Here is a 22,303-nt window from a genome sequence, read left to right as displayed (position 1 = left end):
TTATTAATTCATCCTGTATTGTGGTTTGGAATTGATCCAAAATAGAAGGACGTGACTGTATAGGATAATAAAATGGATTTTTTACATGAAAAAAAATTTTAAATCCATTTCACTATCCATAGATTCTGAACATAATTCTCTCAAATGCATAATTTTACTTTGTTCCAAAAAAGATCCTATATTTGGACATGGACATGATTCATCTATAGACATTTTACTATTATTTTCTCTAGATTCAAAAAAATTACATTTTAGCGTTAAACCCCTAACAAATCTATTGACGTCCATTAAAGTGCGATAAACATCGAAGTGATTTGTGGGGGAAAAAGACAAACCCCTGGACAATAGTTCATTTTGAGAATCCGATATCACATAACTAGACAAATTGATTACTATTTGTGGTTCCATTTCTTTTGTCGCTGCAGGTATCTGCAATTTCTTATGTTTCCTCCCACCCCTCCTGCGTCATTTTTTGAACTTCCCAGGTTCAGGACAGACTTGGAATCCCTGGAATCCATATTGCATTCCAGGGATGTGTCCGATAGATCCTCCAATGTGGTCTCATCTGTATACTCCACAGGGGAATCTGTATCCAAAAAATTCACTTTCTATGTGAATTGGAAAGTTTTTTTGTGTCCTTGTCTTTTAAGGATAGATTGTCCATCTTTATATGGGCTCTTTTTGTATTTACTTGCCCACGAATATACCTCTTTGCAAGCTGTCCCTTTGGGATTTACATTTTTTAAGTGCAATAATATCCTCTTCCAAATTCCCAAGCTTTTTCTTTATATCCTCATTCCACTCATCCCATTCTCTGGAGTTACAGGTTTGCACTGGCACATTTTTAATTTTTTCTATGTCCTCCTTAACGATTTCATGACCGAAGTATTTTCCGTTTTTGCGTTTTCATTTTTTGCTCCACTTGTTCCCAGGGCCCTAACTTTTTTATTTTTTAGTCAATATGGCCGTGTGAGTGCTTATTTTTTGTGGGACAAGTTGTACTTTTGAACAACACCACTGTTTTTACCATATCATGTACTGGAAAATGGGAAAAAATTCTAAGTGCGGTCAAATTGCAAAAAAAGTGCAATTCCACAGTTGTTTTTTTTTTTTTTATCATGTTCACTGAATGCTAAAAATGGCTTGCCATTATTATTCTCCAGGTCATTACGAGTTCGTAGACACCAAACATGTATAGGTTCTTTTTTATTTAAGTGGTGAAAAAAATCCAAAGTTTGCTAAAAAGAAAAAAAGAAGCGCCATATTCCGAGACCTGTAGCGTCTCCATTTTTCGTGGTCTGGGGCCAGGTGAGGGCTTATTTTTTGCGCGCCTAGCTGATGTTTTTATTGATACCATTTTGGCGTAGTAACGATGTTTTGATCTCCCATTATTACATTTTATTGCAATGTTGCGGCGACCAAAAAAATGTAATTCTGGCATTTAGAATTTTTTTCTCGTTACGCCATTTACTGATCGGATTAATTCTTTTTTTATATCATTAGAACGGCCAATTCTGAACGTGGCAATATCAAATATGTGTATGTGTGATTTTTTTATTATTATTATTTTATTTTGAATGGGGCAAAAGGGAGATGATTTAAACTATCATTTTTTTATATTTTTAAAAACTTTTTTTTTTCTTTTTGCTTGCTTTAATAGTCTCCATGGGAGACTAGAAGCAGCAATTACCTTAACGGCTCTGCTACATACAGGTGATGAGCAAATCGCCTGTATGTAGCACATTTGCTCACTTGCTATTAGCGCCGACCACTGGGCAGCGCTCATAATAATCTGGCCATGACAACCACAGGGGTCTCCTGCAGACACCGGGCTGTCATGCCATCCCATTGGTGACCGAAGGGGGTAGTCATTTCGGTATTGTATCCTGAACTGGAGGGCGAGGTGTTGGAGGCTCAAGGGGAATCCTCTGCCTCCTGCCCTTCAGGAAGGTTATTTGTACCATCTAATTTGCGGCACAAAGTAATTAAAGAACATCATAACTCTGTGCTTGCTGAACATCCAGGTGGTAAGGCAACCGTGGACCCTCCTCTCTTGTTGTTTTTGGTGGCTGGGGTTGCATCGGGATGTGATTGAACACGTATCTGCTTGTAGTATTTGCATGCCTTCTAAGGTTTTGCATACCCGTCCGTCTGGTACTCTTCTTCCGCTACCTATCCCTAGTAGGCCATTGACACACACTTGTCCATGGATTTTATTACTGACCTCCTGGTTTATGCAGACAAAGCGGTGGTTTTGGTGGTTGTAGATAGGTTAAATTAAAATGGTTCTCTTCGTCACATTACCTGCACTTCAAAATGCCAAGACACTTACTCATGTGTTTATGAATGAGATTGTGAAGCTTCACGGGGTTCCCTCCGATTTGTTGTCAGAACGGGGGACCCAATTTGTTTCCAAGTTCTGGAAAACTTTCTGTTTTCGACTTGGGGTGCAGCTGTCCTTTTTCTCTGCCTTCCACCCTCAGTCGAATGTACAGACCGAGCGTGTCAATCAGAATTTGGAGACCTACCTCAGGGGTTTTGTCTCTGAAAATGAGGAGGATTGGGCATCCTACTTACCGCTGGCAGAATTTGCCATTAATTATCATCGTCAAGAATCCACTGACAGGTCACCATTCTTTGGTGCATACGGTTACCACCCACAGTTTGGTACCTTTAGTGGGGGAGGAGCTTCAGGAGTTCTTGAGGAGGAACGGTTTGCTTAGTCGCTCTCCTTGGTGTGGTGGGGGGTTCTGAGTAATTTAAAGATCATGGGAGACGGGTATAAACATATGGCTGACAGAAAACGCTTGCCGGGTCCGGACCTGAATGTGAATGACTTTCTGTGGCTGTCTACCAGGAATATCAAGTTGAAAGTCCTTTCTTGGAAGCTGGGACCTAGGTTTATTGGTCCCTAGAAAATAACCGCTGTTAACCCAGCAGCGTTTTGTCTTGAGCTTCCTCAGGCCTTTAAGGTCCACAATGTTTTCCACAGGTCCAAACTCAAGAAATATGTGGAACCTCTTGAGCCCTTACCCCTACCGTCGCCCCCAATAATTGTTGATGGTAATCTGGAGTTTCAGATTTCGAGGATTGTAGAATTCTCATCTTCAATGTCGTTTCCTACAATACTTGGTGCACTGGAAGGGTCATGGTCCAGAGGAGAGGATGTGGGTTTCAGCATCAGAGGTGAATGTTCCCAGGTTGGTTCATTCATTTCACACCTCTTATCCTGAGAAACCTGGTCCTGAGTGTCCGGAGGCCACTTTTAGAGGAGGGGGTACTGTCACGGTTGTGTCAGATGTGACAGACAGTCGCCCTGCAGTTGGTTGCAGGAGATCTCTACATTTTGGCATTACAGAAACCTTCTTAAATCTGTCTCACTCTAGGACCCAGCGGCTACCTCCCTCTGGCAAATTGATATCCAGGCCTGGGTGTTTAAATACTTGTTTGCTATAGATATTCAAATGACCCCTTGTGAAGGCTTGGAGCTGTTGCAGTCTGCTTACTTCCTCTTTGGTGCTAAGAGGCCATGTGTGTAATCTCTCTGAAGTCTACTCAAGCTAAGTTACTTCCCCCGTGTCTGTCTCACCTTGCTGTCTTTAGTTGTTAGTGGGGACTGACTAGCGCTCATCCCCCCTTCCCTAGCCAGGGCCTAGCTCTAGGGAGATACAGGGTTTTAGGTTCCTGATCAGTGATTGGTGAGAAACCAATATAGGGACAGTAGGGAAGACAGGGTGATATTAGATCAGCCTAGGAGGTCTCTAACCCCTCTTTCCTTAGTGTCTGGGCTCCCTTCCCCTCATCCCTTCATGTTGCATTTTGTCTTTCCTACACTGTGTGTGACAGTCACTCCTTCAGCTCTCATTATGTGGCCTAGATACTGCACTCTGGGTTTCAATAGGTGGCACTTGGAGGGCTTGACTTTCAGGCCATAGCTAGTGAGAGTCTTGAAGACATCTGACAGGTGCTCAAAATGTTCCTGATATGTTCTGTAAAACACTATCACATCATCCAGATATATCAGGACCGTCTCAAAGTTTTTGTGACCTAGGCAGTATTCCATTAGCCTTCCGAAAGTTCCTTGGGTGTTGCACAGCCCAAATGTTATAAAATTGAATTCAAACAGGCCCATAGGCATTGTGAAGACTGTTTTCTGTAGGTCTTCTAGGGCTTCAAGTACTTGCCGATACCCGCTGGTCAGGTCAAATGTTGAGAAGAATGCAGCTGACTTTAAGGCTGTGAAGGATTCCTCAATACGGGGAATGGGGTAGGCATCTTTGAGGGTGACACCATTCAGCTTTCTATTGTCCACACAGAAGCAGATATTCCCATCTTTCTTCCTCACAAGGACGAGTGGTGCTGCCCAGGGACTGTGACTGTCTCTGATAACATCTTTCTTTTCATGTACTGGATTAACTTTTTCACTGGCAGGTACATCGTTGGAGAGATGGGCCGGTGTCTTTGCCGAATAGGTGGGTGTGAACCAGTGAAGATGGTGTGCTGGATGACTTCCACTTTCCAAAAGTCCATAGAATTCTTACTGAAGGCTTGATGGTGTTCCTTCACAACCTTCAGAACTCCACTCCTCCTCTCATCTGGGGTGTTCTGAGGTCCCACATGAATCTATTTCCACCATGGATTTTCAGGGGTTTTCATGGAACTAACTTCTGTCTGGGCATCTTGTTGGCAGTTCAGGACCTCTTGACTCAGGATATTGTGGAAGGACACTTTTGACAGCTTGGCGACAGCGCGGTACTTTCTTAACTTCACCTGGTGATCACTGAGATTCAGTAAACTAATAGGGTATCTCCCTCTAATTACCATAGCTAGACTCTGTGCGACCAGAATGGACACTTCACCATTCAGCGGGATCGGTTCCACCTGGACATCATAGTTTTGACCTTGTGGTCCTATTCGTGTTTTGCACCAGATCACCGTCTCAGCACCTGCAGGTAAAAAGATAGGACGTCTACTCACCACCCAGGCAATACCGAGGGTTCCATCTGGGCCAGAAAACTTTTGGTGACCATGCAATAGATGGATGGTCCTCTTGGTCACTTCTCTTTCTTTGGATGGAGCCAGGGTCAATTCATGTTTTAGGGCATCTAGCATCTCATGCTGGCAGTTTTGTAAAATGTTCATACTCAGGACAACAGGGAAAAATCCATCATCTTGAACTTCAACAACAATTAAGACCTGTTTTCGGAGCTCTACTTGGCCGATTTTTACTGTAGGTTCCCAATAACCTTGCTGCGGAACAGTTTGTCCATTGCTGGCGATAACATTTATCAAGGTTTCTTTAAGGTGCAGTAACTGGCCAGGATTCCAGTAGCGTTCATAGTAGAAGGCTTGAATGATGGTGACTTGTGAGCCTGTGTCAAGTAAAGCTGAGAAATGAGTTCCATCAATTTCAATGGTGATTACTGGACACCTGCTATTGTATCCAGAGGCCCATTTCAGAGGGTCTGGACCTAGGCGTTCCTTTCCTGAGGGTTTGTCCTCTCCATCAGCGCATTCCAGTTTAACTGTTGGCACTCCTGTTTGATGTGGCCACTTCTCCAGCACTTCCTGCAGATAAGCCTCCCTTGAGTGTCAAATTGATCTGTGAGACATCTCCCTGGGTTGACATAGCCACTGTCTCTAAAGCCATAGCACCATCTGTCTCTGTGGAACCAGGAGTCTTCAGGTTGCCAATACTGCTGCTGCTTTAAATCCTTTAGTTCCTCACATACCACTGTCAGTCTCTTGGGGAGTTCTACAACTTGCCCTTGCAGGTCACCTGCAGCATCATGGGCTTGAATTTGAGTGCAGTTAGTAACAGTCTCTTTGAGGCCAGTTGGTTTTGCTATATCAGGTTTATGGAAAGAACTTATTTGGTTCTTAGGCTGGTTACATTGACTGCTGCAAGCGGGAACTTGGCTGGAACCTGTTTCTACTCCCAGGACTCTAATGGCCATCTCCTTGAAGTCTAAGAAGGAGGTGTCTGGGTTCTCTAGGGACAGTGTTCTCAGTTGAGTCTTGATATACTATGTCCTTGCCCCTTCTACAAACTGGTTCCTTAGGGTGGTGTAGCATCGACGTCTCTGCCCCCTGCCAGGCAGAGACGCCATCCCCCTTACCGCCGCGGTCCTGCTCCGGCGTCTTCCGGCCTCCCTGCAGCTGCTGCTGGTGCACGCAGCTTCCCTGGCTCTGTGCTTAGGGCGTGCGCTCCCTCCCTCTTAAAAGGGCCGCGCGTGCCGTCCTAAAAAGTCCCCGGCCAATGGCCGGAGGACTTTCCATGTATAAGGCACCTCCTCCAATATGGAGGTGCCCGTGCAAGGTTGTTGCTCTGTGATACTTACTTTGCTTCAGCCCTCAGGTCCTCTGCAAGTCAGTCCTGTCTGTCATTCTGATCTTCAGTCTAGTCCGCCAGTCTGACTACTTTCCAGCCCGATAGTCTGCCTACAGTTCAGTCCGCCAGTCTGTCTATGGGCTCTGCCCGCCTGCTTACCTGGAAGCACCAGCCTGTTACCTGCCATGCCCGACAGCCTGCTTACCTGGAAGCACCTGTCTGTTACCTGCCGTGCCCACTTGCCTGCCTTTACCTGCTGTGCCTGCCTGCCTGTTTACCTGGAAGCACCTGCCTGTTATCTGTTGTGCCCACCAGCTTGCCTACCCAGAGCACCTGTCTGGCTATCAGCCGAATCAGCCTGCCTGACTACCTGAACCACCCGTCAGCCTGCCTGCCGTGCTCTTCCGCTGTACCGGTCAGTTCCTGCCTTCTGACCCGTGGGAGTCACCTGCTCTTATACAAGGTCGGTCCCAGAGTGGCACCTGGTCCTTCTGCTCGGTCCCTCCCTGGTTCACGGAGTCGACTGAGCCGCCGTACAACCTTGGTCAGGCCGAGTAGATACTTAGTCACACCCCTCTGGTCCCTCCTTGCACCGCAGCACAGAGGTTTCACCACCCGGATCCATAACAGGCGGTACCTGCATTCAATACTTCATGAGGGTCCACCTGACGTATAGTATGCAGTGCTTCTTGTAAGCTAAGGGAAAAATCTGAGTGACTCATGAAGCAGCTATTTTCTGCCCGAGAACCGCAATTTTAATTCTGGGTCTGTTCTGGTGTCAAAGGTGGCGCTCAGTCTCTCAAAGATTTGTTCAATAGCTCTTTTCTCAGTATGGGGCCAGGACTTCACCTCCCTTAGAGCTGTTTCACTGAATTGCCCAATTAATATTTCCACCTTCTGTTCCATGTGGTGTGCGGATGTTGCCTATTCGCTATGGCAGGGACAAAAATAAAAGAAAATAATGTTTGTGATGCCAGGGTGCACTTAATTAACCTCTGCTTGCTGGCAGTGTGAGGTAAGATGGTGCACTCCAAGTAGTCCAGAAAACAGGGAGGCCAGAGAGGCTATTGATAAACTTTACTTGTTGCACGAATACACAGGTATAGTTGTGCTCAAAAGTTTACGTACCTCAGCAGAATTTTTGTTATTTTTGACACAATTATCAATAGGGAGTGTAAATTAAAACAATTCATGAATTGCAACTCTACCTATAGTTATGCTGAAAAGTTTACATACCCCAGCAGAATTTTTGCTTTCTTAGCCTTGTTTCAGAGAATATGAATAATAACAAAAAAACTTTTTCTCCACTCATGGTTATTGGTTGGGTGAAGCCATTTATTGTCAAACTACTGTATTTTCTCTTTTTAAATTTTAATGACAACCAAAACATCCAAATGACCCTGATCAAAAGTTCACATACCCCAGTTTTTAATACCATGTATTGCCCCCTTTAACATCAATGACAGTTTGAAGTCTTTTGTGGTAATTGTGGATGAGGTTTTTTATTTTCTCAGATGGTAAAGCTGCCTATTCTTTTTGACAAAAAGCCTCCAGTTCCTGTAAATTCCTGGGCTGTCTAGCATGAACTGCGCGCTTGAGATCTCCCCAGAGTGGCTCAATGATATTGAGGTCAGGAGACTGAGATGGCCACTCCAGAACCTTCATTTTGTTCTGCTGTAGCCAATGACAGGTCGACTTGGTCTTGTGTTTTGGATCGTTGTCATGTTGGAACGTCCAAGTACGTCCCATGCGCAGGTTCCGGGGTGATGAGTGCTTAATTTGCCTCCAGTATTTGCTGAAAACGTGCTGCATTAATCTTTCCTTCAACTTTTACCAAGTTTCCTGTGCCTTTGTAGATCACACATCCCCAAAACATAAGCGATCCACCTTCGTGCTTTACAGTAGGAATGGTGTTCCTTTCATCATAGGCCTTGTTGACCTCTCTCCAAATGTAACATTTATGGTTGTGGCCAAAAAGTTCAATTTTGGTCTCATCAATCCAAATTACCTTGTTCCAGAAGTTTTGAGGCTTGTCTCTGTGCTGTTTGGCGTATTGTAGGCGAGATTCTTAGTGGCAGTAATGTTTTTTTCTTCTGGCGACTCGACCATGCAGCCCATTTTCCTTCAAGTGCCTCCTTATTGTGCATCGTGAAACAGCCACACTGCTAGTTTTCAGAGAGTCCTGAATTTCAGCTGATCTTATTTGTGGGTTTTTCTTTGCATCCCGAACAATTTTCCTGGCAGTTGTGGCCGAAATTTCTGTTGGTCTACCTGACTGTGGTTTGGTTGTTACAGAGCCCCACACCTCCCATGGGGTTTAACAAAAGGTCTGATTTAATCTTACAATACTAAATTATATCATTGTTCGTTTTGAATTGGTTTTCTCATGTTTTTTGTGTATGTATGTGTATATACAGTACAGACCAAAAGTTTGGACACACCGTCTCATTTAAAGATTTTTCTGTATTTTCATGACTATGAAAATTGTACATTCACACTGAATGCATCAAAACTATGAATTAACAAAAAAGTGTGAAACAACTGAAAATATGTCTTATATTCTAGGTTCTTCAAAGTAGCCACCTTTTGCTTTGATGACTGCTTTGCACACTCTTGGCATTCTCTTGAAGAGCTTCAAGAGGTAGTCACCGGAAATAGTTTTCACTTCACAGGTGTGCCCTGTCAGGTTTAAAAAGTGGGATTTCTTGCCTTATAAATGAGGTTGGGACCATAAGTTGTGTTGTGCAGAAGTCTGGTGGATACACAGCTGATAGTTCTACTGAATAGACTGTTAGAATTTGTATAGCAGCTAAGTAAAGAAAAACGAGTGGCCATCATTACTTTAAGAAATGAAGGTCAGTTAGTGTGAAAAATTTGGAAAACTTTGAAAGTGTCCCCAAGTGCAGTTGCAAAAACCATCAAGCGCTACAAAGAAACTGGCTCACATGAGGACCGCCCCAGGAAAGGAAGACCAAGAGTCACCTCTGCTTCTGAGGATAAGTTTATCCGAGTCACCAGCCTCAGAAATCGCAGGTTAACAGCAGCTCAGATTAGAGACCAGGTCAATGCCACACAGAGTTCTAGCAGCAGACACATCTCTTCAACAACTGTTAAGAGGAGACTTTGTGCAGCAGGCCTTCATAGTAAAATAGCTGCTAGGAAACCACTGCTAAGGACAGGCAACAAGCAGAAGAGACTTGTTTGGGCTAAAGAACACAAGGAATGGACATTAGACAAGTGGAAATCTGTGCTTTGGTCTGATGAGTCCACATTTGAGATCTTTGGTTCCAACCACCGTGTCTTTGTGCGATGCAGAAAATGTGAACGGATGGACTCTACATGCCTGGTTCCCACCGTGAAGCATGGAGGAGGAGGTGTAATGGTGTGGGGGTGCTTTGCTGGTGACACTGTTTGGGATTTATTCAAAATTGAAGGCATACTGAACCAGCATGGCTACCACAGCATCTTACAGCGGCGTGCTATTCCGGTTTGCATTTAGTTGGACCATCATTTATTTTTCAACAGAACAATGACCCCAAACACACCTCCAGGCTGTGTAAGGGCTATTTGACCAAGAAGGAGAGTGATGGGGTGCTACGCCAGATGACCTGGCCTCCACAGTCACCAGACCTGAACCCAATCGAGATAGTTTGGGGTGAGCTGGACTACAGAGTGAAGGCAAAAGGGCCAACAAGTGCTAAGAATCTATGAGAACTCCTTCAAGATTGTTGGAAGACCATTTCTGGTGACTACCTCTTGAAGCTCATCAAGAGAATGCCAAGAGTGTGCAAAGCAGTCATCAAAGCAAAAGGTGGCAACTTTGAAGAACCTAGAATATAAGACATATTTTCAGTTGTTTCACACTTTTTTGTGAAGTTTATAATTCCACATGTGTTAATTCATAGTTTTGATGCCTTCAGTGTGAATGTACAATTTTCATAGTCATGAAAATACAGAAAAATCTTTAAATGAGAAGGTGTGTCAAACGTGGAGATCTCCAACAGGCCATGTGCGGGAGAGGAGGCAGAGCAGGGCACGTCACAGGGCCCTGTGACATGCAGGGGAGGGGAGGGATATGGTAATTTAGCACAGAGGCGACGATTTAGGGGAATAGTAAGCAGATAGGAGGGGTCTGCTTGGCGTCCCCTGGATGCCAAGCATCTGGAAAACAGACTTTATAAAAACAGATTTCTCTGCAATCAGACCTCTGCTATGGGCCATACAGGTAAGTATAGATTTACTTTTCTATCACCTGTATGCCCATAGTGGAGATCTGATATCGCCCAGGGGGGGTGACACATTCCCTTTAACTGTGTCAGCAAGCTATGCATGCTGATCCATTAAAGAGTTGCCCTCGCTCCTGGTGAACCCCATGCTTAATGAGCTATGATAGGGTCATGCAAAAAAAATTATTAACTACTCTAGAAGTGTTCAAATATTCTTATTTCAACAAATACATTTATGCAATGAATTTATGATTGTTTTATTTCCAGAATCCAATTTATGACTTTATACAAGAACAGTGAATAAAATATTTATTTTCTAATATTATTGTTATTTTTCTTCAGATGAGGTCCCATGTCAACTCAAAGTGGTTTCTTTTCCGAAAATACATAGACAACATTCTACACCTGTTAATGCCAAACACTTTCATTCCTCTTTACTCAATGGTAAGAATGATGTTAATAATATTAGTCTTTCCAGTATGATCTTTCACTTGGGCATTACTGAATAATATACAGATAAAGCCAAGTTCAACTTGACAAATAACACACCATAACTTGATTATCTTCTGTGACAAGTTTTCTCAAATAAAATGATAAAGATGACATTGTACAAGTCTTTGACCGATATCAAGTTAGGTATCGAATTCTCCCTTTTTTGTGTTGATATCCCAGTGCTGTGTTATCTATGTTACGGTACATGTTGTATTGGGTTTTATAGATCAAGAGTAATGTCCCATACAGAAAAAAATAACTTTATGATTTAATCAGTTATATTGAAATTGAAAAATAACATAAAATACAAATTCTCTTGTACACAGCTACCCCTGTTGTGCTTCTCTTAATCTGTGTTGTGTCGGTATTTTAGTGCAAATTCTGTATACTCCGTTGGCTTTCTGCTAATTTGTTAAAGATAAAGCTCTTTTGCTATATAAATATACTGTATATGAAAGATAAATCTGTAGCTTCACAAGTATCCTGTTATGCTGAGGCACTACTGACGGACTAGCCGTGAGACAAGGTAGCCAGGAGGTCCGAAGTCAGATACCAGGAGGGATCATAGTACAAAAAGGCAATACAAAGGCATGGTCAAGTAACAGTCTGGAGTCAAATGTCAGAAGGTTAAGCCAAGATGAGGGGATAAGACAAGCAGATAATTAGAAGCCAAGTCTGAGTTAAGGCACCTGAGGTCAGAGCGTGTCAAGAGCAAAAGGGATAACACACTCAAATAGTCAAAACAAATCCAAGGAACGGCAACAAGATCAGGAAATCAGACACAGAACAAAGCACACATATCGCTGAGCAAAAGATACAGCTGACAATGGTTTGCTCATAGTTAGCCAGCTAAATAGCTAGCAAATTAACACAAATGGGATACACCTGGAGGAAAGTCCGTAGACTAGGCCAAATTGAGCAGCAGGACTGTCAATCAAAATTCTGATGGCCCTGCATGCCCCAGCCTCAGATTTAACAACTGAGCTGTTACTTACAATACTGACAGTCTAGCACACTCCAGAGCCTATAGGGAGGCTGAGCTATCACTCAAAACATCAAACTGTTTTTAACCCAAATGTATGTGCAGAATATTTTTTAATATATACTTCTCAAAAAAGTAAAGGAACACTTAAACATTTCAGTATAACCTCAAATGAATTAAACTTCATGAACATCAATCTGTCCAGTTAGGTTTGTGAATTGATTTCACCCTCTTTTTTGCAAATCTAAGTAACGACTGTAAAGACTGTAAAGGTGTGGAAGAATTGTCGGCATCCCTTCTTAAGATATATTATAAAACATGTCTTTGAATGTAGTGTTTTTTTCTGTTTACAAGTGATTGTTACTTGCTAAGTGTTCTGCAGCAGTTTGCTAGCCTTGGAAGGGTAAACAGTGTCGACCCAGGTGGGGAGGAGCTGCATTCGCATTTTCAGGAACTTAGTTCCTGGTTACTGAGTTAGTAATGGATAGATCTTCAAAGAGATAAGAACTACTGTTAGACAGTGGGCCACAAGGGGGAAGTGTGCAGCGACTAGGAATCATAGATTAAAGTTCTGAACAGTGCTATAGAAGACTACAACCATCAACAAGGTCGGAGTACGGAGATAGAAAGGAAGTCACAGCAACATACATTGACCAGTGTGATTATTATACTGTACTAAGAAACATTCTTCACATTCAGTGAGTACCTGCTGTAGCATAAATAGAGCTGACAGATGCATGATTCCAATAGGCAGCTAGCGAGGAGTGGACTACTGGGTCACGTGTCAAACTAGTTCTGGAGGAATAAGTAGAATTTCACTCTGACCAGGAAGGATGGGATACTGCAACGTAGTAGAGTACACTGATAGAGAAGAAAGACTCTGTCACTCTGGTACTGTACAGGACAGCTCGTTATGCTGTTTACCATGAAACCAAGATATGTGCCTCTGCCTTATGCAGAAGAAATGTTCAAGCGAATGCATACTTGTTACTAGAGATGAGCGAATGTTTGGTTCGGATGACAATTGCTGAATTTGCAATATTTGCTGATTTATTCGTCGAATATTTGCAGAACATTACCGAACCCCATTGGATTCAATGGGGGGCAAAAACTAACGCATACACAACACCTTCAAATGGGCCCAAAAGCTGCCAAAACACATCAAAATAGGGGCAGACACCAGGAAAGTGCCATTAATTGACCCAGAGTACAAGTACTATAATTATTATTATAGTGACATTTATTCGGTGGCTCTTTACATGTGAAAAGGGGTCAAGGACTGCTACAAGAGGAGAGAGGACCCTGCCCACGAGGGCGCAAAAACAATCTACAAGGGATGGGTGAGGATACAGTACATCAGAGTACAGCTGGTCATGCAGCGGTATGCTGGAGCGAGGGTTACAGCAGATTGTACGCTTGTCAGAAGAAGTGGGTCTTCAGCTTCCTTTTCAAGGTTTCCACGGTAGGCGAGAGTCTGTGTTGGGGAGCAGAGTTACACAGTAGGGGAGATGCACGGGACAAATCTGCTGAGAGCCTAAATGAAGGTGTAACATACCTGGCGGCGTCCTTGCATAGTGGTCCATCTCCCACTGTGCAAGAGCGCGCACTTGATCTCCAGTCCAGAGTGTGTCTCTGGCTTCCCTCCATGCTGTCTGTTTGCCTCTGTGTCTGCTGCTTAAGGGCGGCGCCCGATCACTTCCTGCTTTTTGTACCTGCTGCAGGCACACCCCTTGTGCGTCCTCAGCCTATTGCTGTCTGTCACCTGGTATTTAAAACAGCTGCTGCAATTAACCCATGCCTGAGCATCTTGCCCTGTCAGTTGGCTTTTGTCTCTGACATGCCAGGTCCTGTCTATGTTACCTGTCTTGCAGTATCTGTTTCCATGTCTGTACTGTGTCCTATCTGTGTACCTTAACCTGCAGTCTGTACTCGTTCCTTGCCTGTTCGCTCCGCCTTCCTGGAGGCTGTATTTCCAGGCCAGTCTGAACACGCTCCTTGCCTGTTCGTCCCGCCTCTCTGGGGGCCGTATTCCCAGACCCGCTCCTGTATCCCGCTGTAGTGTCGGTCTCCTCCGTACACTCAGTTCCAGTCTGAACTCTCTCCTATCTTTTACCTGTTTTTTCTCTATGTCCGTTCCTTTCCTTTTTCTGCAGAGTCTGTACTCGTACCTAACTCCTGCTCGTTGTTACTGTACTTCCGTTTGTGAGTTTGTGGTCCACTCGCTACTTCTCTGCAAGTACCCTGTGGGTATCTGGTTCTGCCTTTCCCCTCTAGTCTGTTCTGTGTGAACAAAGCCTTGTCCACCGCGTTGGCGGTTTTCGCTTTGCTCAGCTCTGTCCACCGCGTCTGCGGTTTTCGCTTTGCTCAGCTCTGTCCACCGCGTTTGCGGTTTTCGCTTTGCTCAGCTCTGTCCACCGCGTTTGCGGTTTTCGCTTTGCTCAGCTCTGTCCACCGCGTTTGCGGTTTTCGCTTTGCTCAGCTCTGTCCACCGCGTCTGCGGTTTTCGCTTTGCTCAGCTCTGTCCACCGCGTCTGCGGTTTTCGCTTTGCTCAGCTCTGTCCACCGCGTCTGCGGTTTTCGCTTTGCTCAGCTCTGTCCACCGCGTCTGCGGTTTTCGCTTTGCTCAGCTCTGTCCACCGCGTCTGCGGTTTTCGCTTTGCTCAGCTCTGTCCACCGCGTCTGCGGTTTTCGCTTTGCTCAGCTCTGTCCACCGCGTCTGCGGTTTTCGCTTTGCTCAGCTCTGTCCACCGCGTCTGCGGTTTTCGCTTTGCTCAGCTCTGTCCACCTCGTCTGCGGTTTTCGCTTTGCTCAGCTCTGTCCACCGCGTCTGCGGTTTTCGCTTTGCTCAGCTCTGTCCACCGCGTCTGCGGTTTTCGCTTTGCTCAGCTCTGTCCACCGCGTCTGCGGTTTTCGCTTTGCTCAGCTCTGTCCACCGCGTCTGCGGTTTTCGCTTTGCTCAGCTCTGTCCACCGCGTCTGCGGTTTTCGCTTTGCTCAGTTCTGTCCACCGCGTCTGCGGTTTTCGCTTTGCTCAGCTCTGTCCACCGCGTCTGCGGTTTTCGCTTTGCTCAGCTCTGTCCACCGCGTCTGCGGTTTTCGCTTTGCTCAGCTCTGTCCACCGCATCTGCGGTTTTCGCTTTGCTCAGCTCTGTCCACCGCGTCTGCGGTTTTCGCTTTGCTCAGCTCTGTCCACCGCGTCTGCGGTTTTCGCTTTGCTCAGCTCTGTCCACCGCGTCTGCGGTTTTCGCTTTGCTCAGCTCTGTCCACCGCGTCTGCGGTTTTCGCTTTGCTCAGCTCTGTCCACCGCGTCTGCGGTTTTCGCTTTGCTCAGCTCTGTCCACCGCGTCTGCGGTTTTCGCTTTGCTCAGCTCTGTCCACCGCGTCTGCGGTTTTCGCTTTGCTCAGCTCTGTCCACCGCGTCTGCGGTTTTTGCTTTGCTCAGCTCTGTCCACCGCGTCTGCGGTTTTCGCTTCGCTCAGCTCTGTCCAACGCGTCTGCGGTTTTCGCTTTGCTCAGCTCTGTCCACCGCGTCTGCGGTTTTCGCTTCGCTCAGCTCTGTCCACCGCGTCTGCGGTTTTCGCGTCGCTCAGCTCTGTCCACCGCGTCTGCGGTTTTCGCGTCGCTCAGCTCTGTCCACCGCGTCTGCGGTTTTCGCGTCGCTCAGCTCTGTCCACCGCGTCTGCGTTTTTCGCCTTGCTCAGATCTGTCCACCGCGTCTGCGGTTTTCGCTTTGCTCAGCTCTGTCCACCGCGTCTGCGGTTTTCGCCTTGCTCAGCTCTGTCCACCCCGTCTGCGGTTTTCGCTTTGCTCAGCTCTGTCCACCGCGTCTGCGGTTTTCGCGTCACTCAGCTCTGTCCACCGCGTCTGCGGTTTTCGCGTCGCTCAGCTCTGTCCACCGCGTCTGCGGTTTTCGCTTTGCTCAGCTCTGTCCACCGCGTCTGCGGTTTTCGCTTTGCTCAGCTCTGTCCACAGCGTCTGCGGTTTTCGCTTTGCTCAGCTCTGTCTACCGCGTCTGCGGTTTCGAATTTGTCTCCCAGTCTGTACTGGACCATACCCAGCCTGTGCTCTAGTCTGCCTGTTCCTGTATTCCCCGGTGTGGGTTCCTCTGCTCGGTTCCTCCCTGGTGCACTGGCGTCGTATGCCGTCGTGCGACCTTGGTCGGATCGGGCAGATACTTAGTTACGCCCCTTCAGGCACTCTCCGGTTCATGGCACAGTGGAATCACTACATAAACACGCACACGCCAGTCAGTCCGGGCGTGTGCATTGCAGAAGGTAAGCTTCCAGTAGCTCACAACTGAGCAGATTAACCACTGCACTGCTAAAAGAAACCTGCACCAATTAATATGAAGGCGAAAGGCTTCTAATGAGTACAGGAGTGGGAGGGATCAGACTCTGCAGTTTTCTGACTCCTCTCTCTCACAGTAAACTCATGAGACCTAGTAAGCTTCAACACAATGTTCACAAGGTAGACAGCAGCGGTGGTCGGTCTCCTAGACAACAAGCTAACTCCTTCATGATGATAGAGGCCACCATCTCCTTAGCTTGCTGCCGGTACTTTTCTGTGGGAATGAGCTTGTCTCCAACCAGCATGGAATATTTCCAGTAAATTATGGCATGCCATGGTATTAGCAGGAATTTTATTTGGTAGACTGAGTGGCTGCCCAAACATTAGTTTCTCACAAAGGAGCTGAAGACTCTGCATGGCAGTATGTGCAAGTTTATCCAGCATGTTAGATATCAGAGCCAGGAGAACAGAGAGAGCAGCACTGTGGCTCAGTGGTTAGCACCGCAGCCTTGCAGCGCTGGGGTCCTGGGTTCAAATCCCACCAAGGACAACATCTGCAAGGAGTTTGTATGTTATTCCCGTGTTTGCGTGGGTTTCCCCCGGTTTCCTCCTCAGTAAAAAAGCAGCCATAGAGTGTCTGGGAACCTTCAGGCTGGGTGCCCACGTAGCGTTTTTCAAGCGTTTATGCTGCGGAATTTCCGCAGCGTAAACGCTTGTGAAACGCTAGGTAATCCGCACCCCATGGTCCCCAAGGGGATTCCGCATGTTCTATGCACATGCTGCGGATTTTTCCGCAGCGTTTATGCTGCGTACAAAAATCCGCAGCATGTCATTTAATTTTGCGGAAACGCAGCGGAATGGCCGCCATTGACTTGCATTGAGACGCATAGAATGCGCGTCTGTACATTTGACAAGCGGATTCTATATGCGTTTCAATGTGCGGATGGTACCCAAGTCTGGAGGAGAGAAGACTCTCATCCAGACCTGGGTACCATTGTACCTGTAAAAAAAAGAATAAAATAATAAAGTTTATACTCGCCTTTCCGAAGGCTTCTCTGCATGCCGGCAGCGCTGAAGGACCTTCGGTGACGTCACAGTCATGTGACCGCAGGTCCTTCACCGCTCTGTCTCGCGATATGCCGGCAGCCGGGAACCAGACAGGAACGAGCGCTGCAGCACACGCCGGGGCATCGGGGGTGAGTATAGCTTTATTTTATTTTATTTTTACGGTTCACACTGTATAAATCCATGCTGTTTGCATGGATTTATACAGTGTGACCTAGTTGTCAAGCACTTTCCAAGTGATGCTATCGCCTGGAAAGCGCTTGTCAATCTGCATGTGGAAACGCATGTGAATCCGCATGTGGATCCGCATGTATTCTGCAGGAAAAACGCATGCACAATCCGCGTGTGTTTTTTCTGCCAGGGAGATGCAGAAAAGCTGCAGAAATTTTCTGCTTCATTTCTGCATCGTGGGCACATAGCCTCACACAGACTTTTCTTAGCCAGGGCTGCTTCTCGGCTTCTCCTTCAGGAGAGTTCATAGCACAAACCTTGCAGCTGCTATGGAGCTCTTGACCGGGGGAGAAAGGTGGGCCCTCAGAATCAAATTCTCAAGTGGGCCCAATGTTCTTCAGTCTGACACTGCTTCTCGGTGAGAGTTGTATTTCACCTCAGCCATATTATTTAGGTTGGTGAAGGAACTGGCAAAGAAACCGTATCTGCTCCGGCTGTCATTTCTCCCAGGAAGTCCTCTAATGCAGCTTGTTCCATAAACAATGGCAGCCCGTCCAACATCAGCTCACACAGACTGAAATAGGGGTATCAAGACAGCCAAGACTTCCCTGTCCTCACCAAGAGGACGATTGTCCATGTCCTCCTCCTCATCCTCCTCATTATCACCCAATCCGTGTTTAGATGAGATGAGGCTGGGTTGTGTAGCATCACCCTGTATAGTTCCTTGCTCCTCCTGCAATGCCTCCTTTTTAATTGTGAGCAACGAGCGTTTCAGTAGACAGAGAAGCGGGATAGTGACGCTAATTATGGCGTCATGGCCGCTCACCATCTTCGTGGAGACCTCAAAGTTTTTGAGGATGGCACAGATGTCAGATATCCATGCCCACTCATCAGTTCTTATGTGCGGAGGCTGACCTGAATTCCAACAGGCGTGTTGAAGCTGGTATTCAACAACTGCCCTCTGCTGCTCACAAATCCTTCCCAACATGTGCAACGTTGATTTCCAACGTGTGGTCACATCGCACACCAGTCGTTGAGCTGAAAGCTGCAAACGCTGCTGAAGCACTGCCAGGGTGGTGGAAGCTGTAGCTGACTTTCTGAAATGGGCACACACGTGGCATACTTTCACAAGCTGCTCCGGCAAATCTGGGTACGTTTTGAGAAACCACTGAATTACTAAGTTGAGCACATTTAATGCTCGTTCATCACTAATGTGTAAAGAAAACCAATTAAGATTATATCATGTGTACCGCTGTGACAACATTATGACTCGCCCCCTGGGCCGTGGGGCACTCGGATCCGGGCAGTAGGGGAACGATGGGAGTAGTAGTGGCAACCCGGTTCCGTGGCTCCGGGTAGTCAGGCCAGTGGTAGTCCGTTATGTGCTGTTGATTATGTCCGACTACGCCACCCGTGGATTTGCGGTCGTTAGGAACTGCCTCTGCAAGGCAGACCGCTGGGGCTGATGATGTATGCACCTGGGATGGTGTGACTCCCCACGGGAAGAGTGCGGCCCCAGGGCAGTATAATGGATGGTGGGAGTGATGGTGGTGAGAGTCCCAGTGCCGTTAGTGCTGGAGGAGCAAGGAGCACACAGACAACAGGTTGCAGTCCAGGGTCTTTGCTAGAACAGGTAAACTGACCCACAAACAGTCCCGGCTAGGAGGGGACCTGGATGTCTGAGAGCAATGGGGAAATTGGCCCTGGTCAGGGTGAGGGTGTAGGCCTACCGTGCTTTCTGCGCTACTTCTGGCTATCTCCTCCTGATAGGGTAACAGCCCACGTTTCTGAGCTTTCCGTGTACTCTCGCCTGTATGGCCTGCGACGTGGGTTCCTTTCTGCTCCCGGCCTGGGACGGCTGTGCTGGTCCCTTCTGTTGTGGCAGAGCCTCCAGGCTTCTTAGGCCAAGGAATATACAGTCCCCTGCGGACTGGTTATCTGCTGTAGGATGTGGAATCCTCCCAGCCTCAGACACCAAAGTCAGGTAAATTAAGTCCTTTATGTGCCAAGACAGGCTCACTTCGCCTCTTGTCTCTGGCTTGTGGCTCTCCTCCTGCCACACTTCCTCTTAGGTGCAATACAACTTTCTGTCCCTGCTCTGCTCCGGGACACGTCTCAGTGCTGAGACAGGTCATCCAGTTTTCCCTAACCCTGCCCCCACCACCAGCTTTTATAGGGGCAGCCTGCTCCCCCTACTGGCCTGAGACAGGAGGTACTGCATGCTAATGTTCCCCTGACTAGAGAACCCCCCCCCCCTTGCTCTCAGACACAGCTTTATTACATTTTGTGGCATCCAGGCCAGGGTGACACATTCCCCCCTAGTAAAATTTAGTACTCCGGGACTAAACAATGAACAAAGACAATATGCATAACCATAAAACATTAACAGACAGACGACGCACAGATTGAGTTCTTAAGGTCACAGTGTGGTCTGTGACCGGGAGTCCATATCACCAAAACAACGGGAGCCTTAACCAGGTGGGGGTCTGTCCTACCCCAAGTCCTTTACAGTCTTAGTTCATTCCTTGGTTAGGCTCCAAACGCAGTCGATACAAGCCCCGGTTATAAAAAGTCCATAACCTGTGAGTCCTTACGGTAGCTGCAAGAAACTGAAACACGCTATTAATAATCATGCAGGTAACTTGGCAAACATTTCAACATTTGGCAACAGGGTTATTTACAATTTTAGTGCATCCTATATTCTCCAGCGAGCGGGTATCTGTCCCTTTGTGCTCCTGATTGACCTACGTAGCCCACTGTCTGGTGGTGGACCAACCTGGCTTTCCCCACTAGCGTTAGGGGTACAGCTACCAGCTGGGTGTACAGGTAGGGCAGGCAGCTGTCTGTGGGTCCTTTGGCTTACCGCAGGCATAGCAGGCTCACTGTCAGCAGAGGGTTGACTCTCCTGGGCTGCTGGTACAGGCTCTTCTGCCTCTGGAACCGCTTGCTCCTCTTCACTTTCCGGCTCTGGTGTTGGTTGTTGCTGTGCCGGTTGCAGGAAATGCAGGACGGGTACCACTATGGCATCATTTATTCGAGTCCAGGACTGAGGGAACTCTCAGAGAACGGTGCTGATCATTTCTTCCTTGTCCTCTGCGGGTTCAAGGTCACTCTGATCCTCTTCTGCACTACGGAGTTGCTCGGGGCACCTTTTGAGGTGGTCTCTGGAGACGGTACTAGTGGTTTCTCCTCCGTCCTTGGTGATCACGCACACCTTCGGGTTGTCGTGATCAGACTGCAGTACTGTGTAGGGTTCCCTTTCCCACTGGTCGTCCAACTTATGTAGCCTTCTCTTCCGCTTCAGGACTTGCTCACCAGGTTCTAGGGGACCAGCAGGGGCGTGTTGGTTGAAGAGTCTTTCTTGCCTCTCTCTCACCTGGGCCAGGCTCTTCTCCACACTCTCCTGTACCTTCTTGTACTGCAGTTGCCTTTCCGTATCCCAGTCCGCATCCGGGGAGGTGTCCTCAGGTGTTAGGACTCCCATCTCCAGGTCTACGGGCAGCTTACCTGGTCTAGCTCGCATCAGGTAAGCCGGGGTGCAGTTTGTAGCATTCACCGGGATATGATTGTATAAGTCTATCAGATCCGGCAGTTTTTCTGGCCACAGGCTGCGTTCCTCCAGGGGCAACGTCTTCAGAAGATCAATGACTATGTTGTTCATTTTCTCACACATCCCGTTGGTTTGTGGGTGGTAAGGCATTGTCCGAATCTTCTTACAGCCATAGAGGTTGCAGAACTCTTGGAAGATTTCAGCCTTGAACGCTGGACCCTGGTCTGTCAGGACCTGTTCCGGATACCCGTGTGGATGGCAGAAGTATTGCTGGAAGGCTCTGGCCGCTGTTTGGGCTGTCAAGTCTTTTACCGGGACCACCACGAGAAAACGGGAATAGTGGTCAACGATTGTCAGGGCGTAGATGTACCCTGACCGGCTTGGAGCCAACTTGACGTGGTCTAGAGCTACCAGCTCAAGAGGCTGCGTGGTGACGATGGGCCTCAAGGGTGTCTTCTGGCTGGTGCAGTCCTTCCTCCTTAGGTGACAAGGGCCACAGTCTCTGCACCACTTTTCTACAGCCCCTCTCATGCCGACCCAAAAGAACCGTCCTCTCAGCAGGAACTCCAGTTTCTTCCAACCGAAGTGCCCCACTCTGTCATGGTAAGCCCCCAGGACCATAGCTGCATCCCGCCTTGGGACCACGATTTGCCAGGTCAGCTCGTGCGTCCGGTGGTTGACAATCCTTCTGCACAGCTTGCCTTCGTAGAGGAACAGCTTGCTCTTCTCCTTCCACAGCTGCTTGACCTCCTCTGGAGCATCCGGATTCATGCGGGCATCTTCCTGGGTCAGCAGATCTTTCACCAGGCGGATGGCAGGGTCACTATCTTGGGTCTCGGCCCAGCTGTGGTGAGGTAGGGGATTGATCATCACGGTTGTTAGATCCTCCTCCTTCATGCGGTGGGAGTATTGAGCGGCTCCATACCGGTGAAACGCGGGGAGTACTACCTCCTCCAGCTCTTCTGGGTCTTCGTCACCTTCAGGTAAGTGAGGCATCCTCGATAGGGCGTCAGCGTTGGCATTGGTTTTGCCGGCCCGGTACTTGATCACGAAGTCATAGTTGGAGAGACGGGCCATCCACCGCTGTTCTAGGGCACCCAGTCTTGCATTGTCCAGGTGTGTCAACGGGTTGTTGTCCGTGTACACGGTGAACTTTGCGGAGGCCAGGTAATGCTTGAAGCGTTCTGTCACGGCCCACAC

At 47.3% G+C, this 22,303-nt stretch overlaps 1 protein-coding gene across 3 annotated transcripts in view; it reads left to right on the top strand.

Moving 5' to 3' along the window:
• Positions 1-22,303, top strand: part of KMO (kynurenine 3-monooxygenase) — a 1,041,428-nt gene that overhangs the window by 837,438 nt on the left and 181,687 nt on the right. For all 3 annotated transcript variants that reach the window (XM_073673271.1, XM_073673270.1, XM_073673272.1), the window contains one exon: positions 10,900-11,001. In XM_073673271.1, coding sequence (XP_073529372.1) covers positions 10,900-11,001 — 102 coding nt within the window. The remainder of the gene's footprint in view (positions 1-10,899; positions 11,002-22,303) is intronic.

This window comes from Phyllobates terribilis, unplaced genomic scaffold (genome assembly GCF_046119375.1).
Source record: "Phyllobates terribilis strain yellow unplaced genomic scaffold, ASM4611937v1 Scaffold_3__8_contigs__length_932513732, whole genome shotgun sequence".
NCBI classification, from domain to species: domain Eukaryota; kingdom Metazoa; phylum Chordata; class Amphibia; order Anura; family Dendrobatidae; genus Phyllobates; species Phyllobates terribilis.
This window is presented reverse-complemented; position numbering and strand designations above follow the sequence as displayed.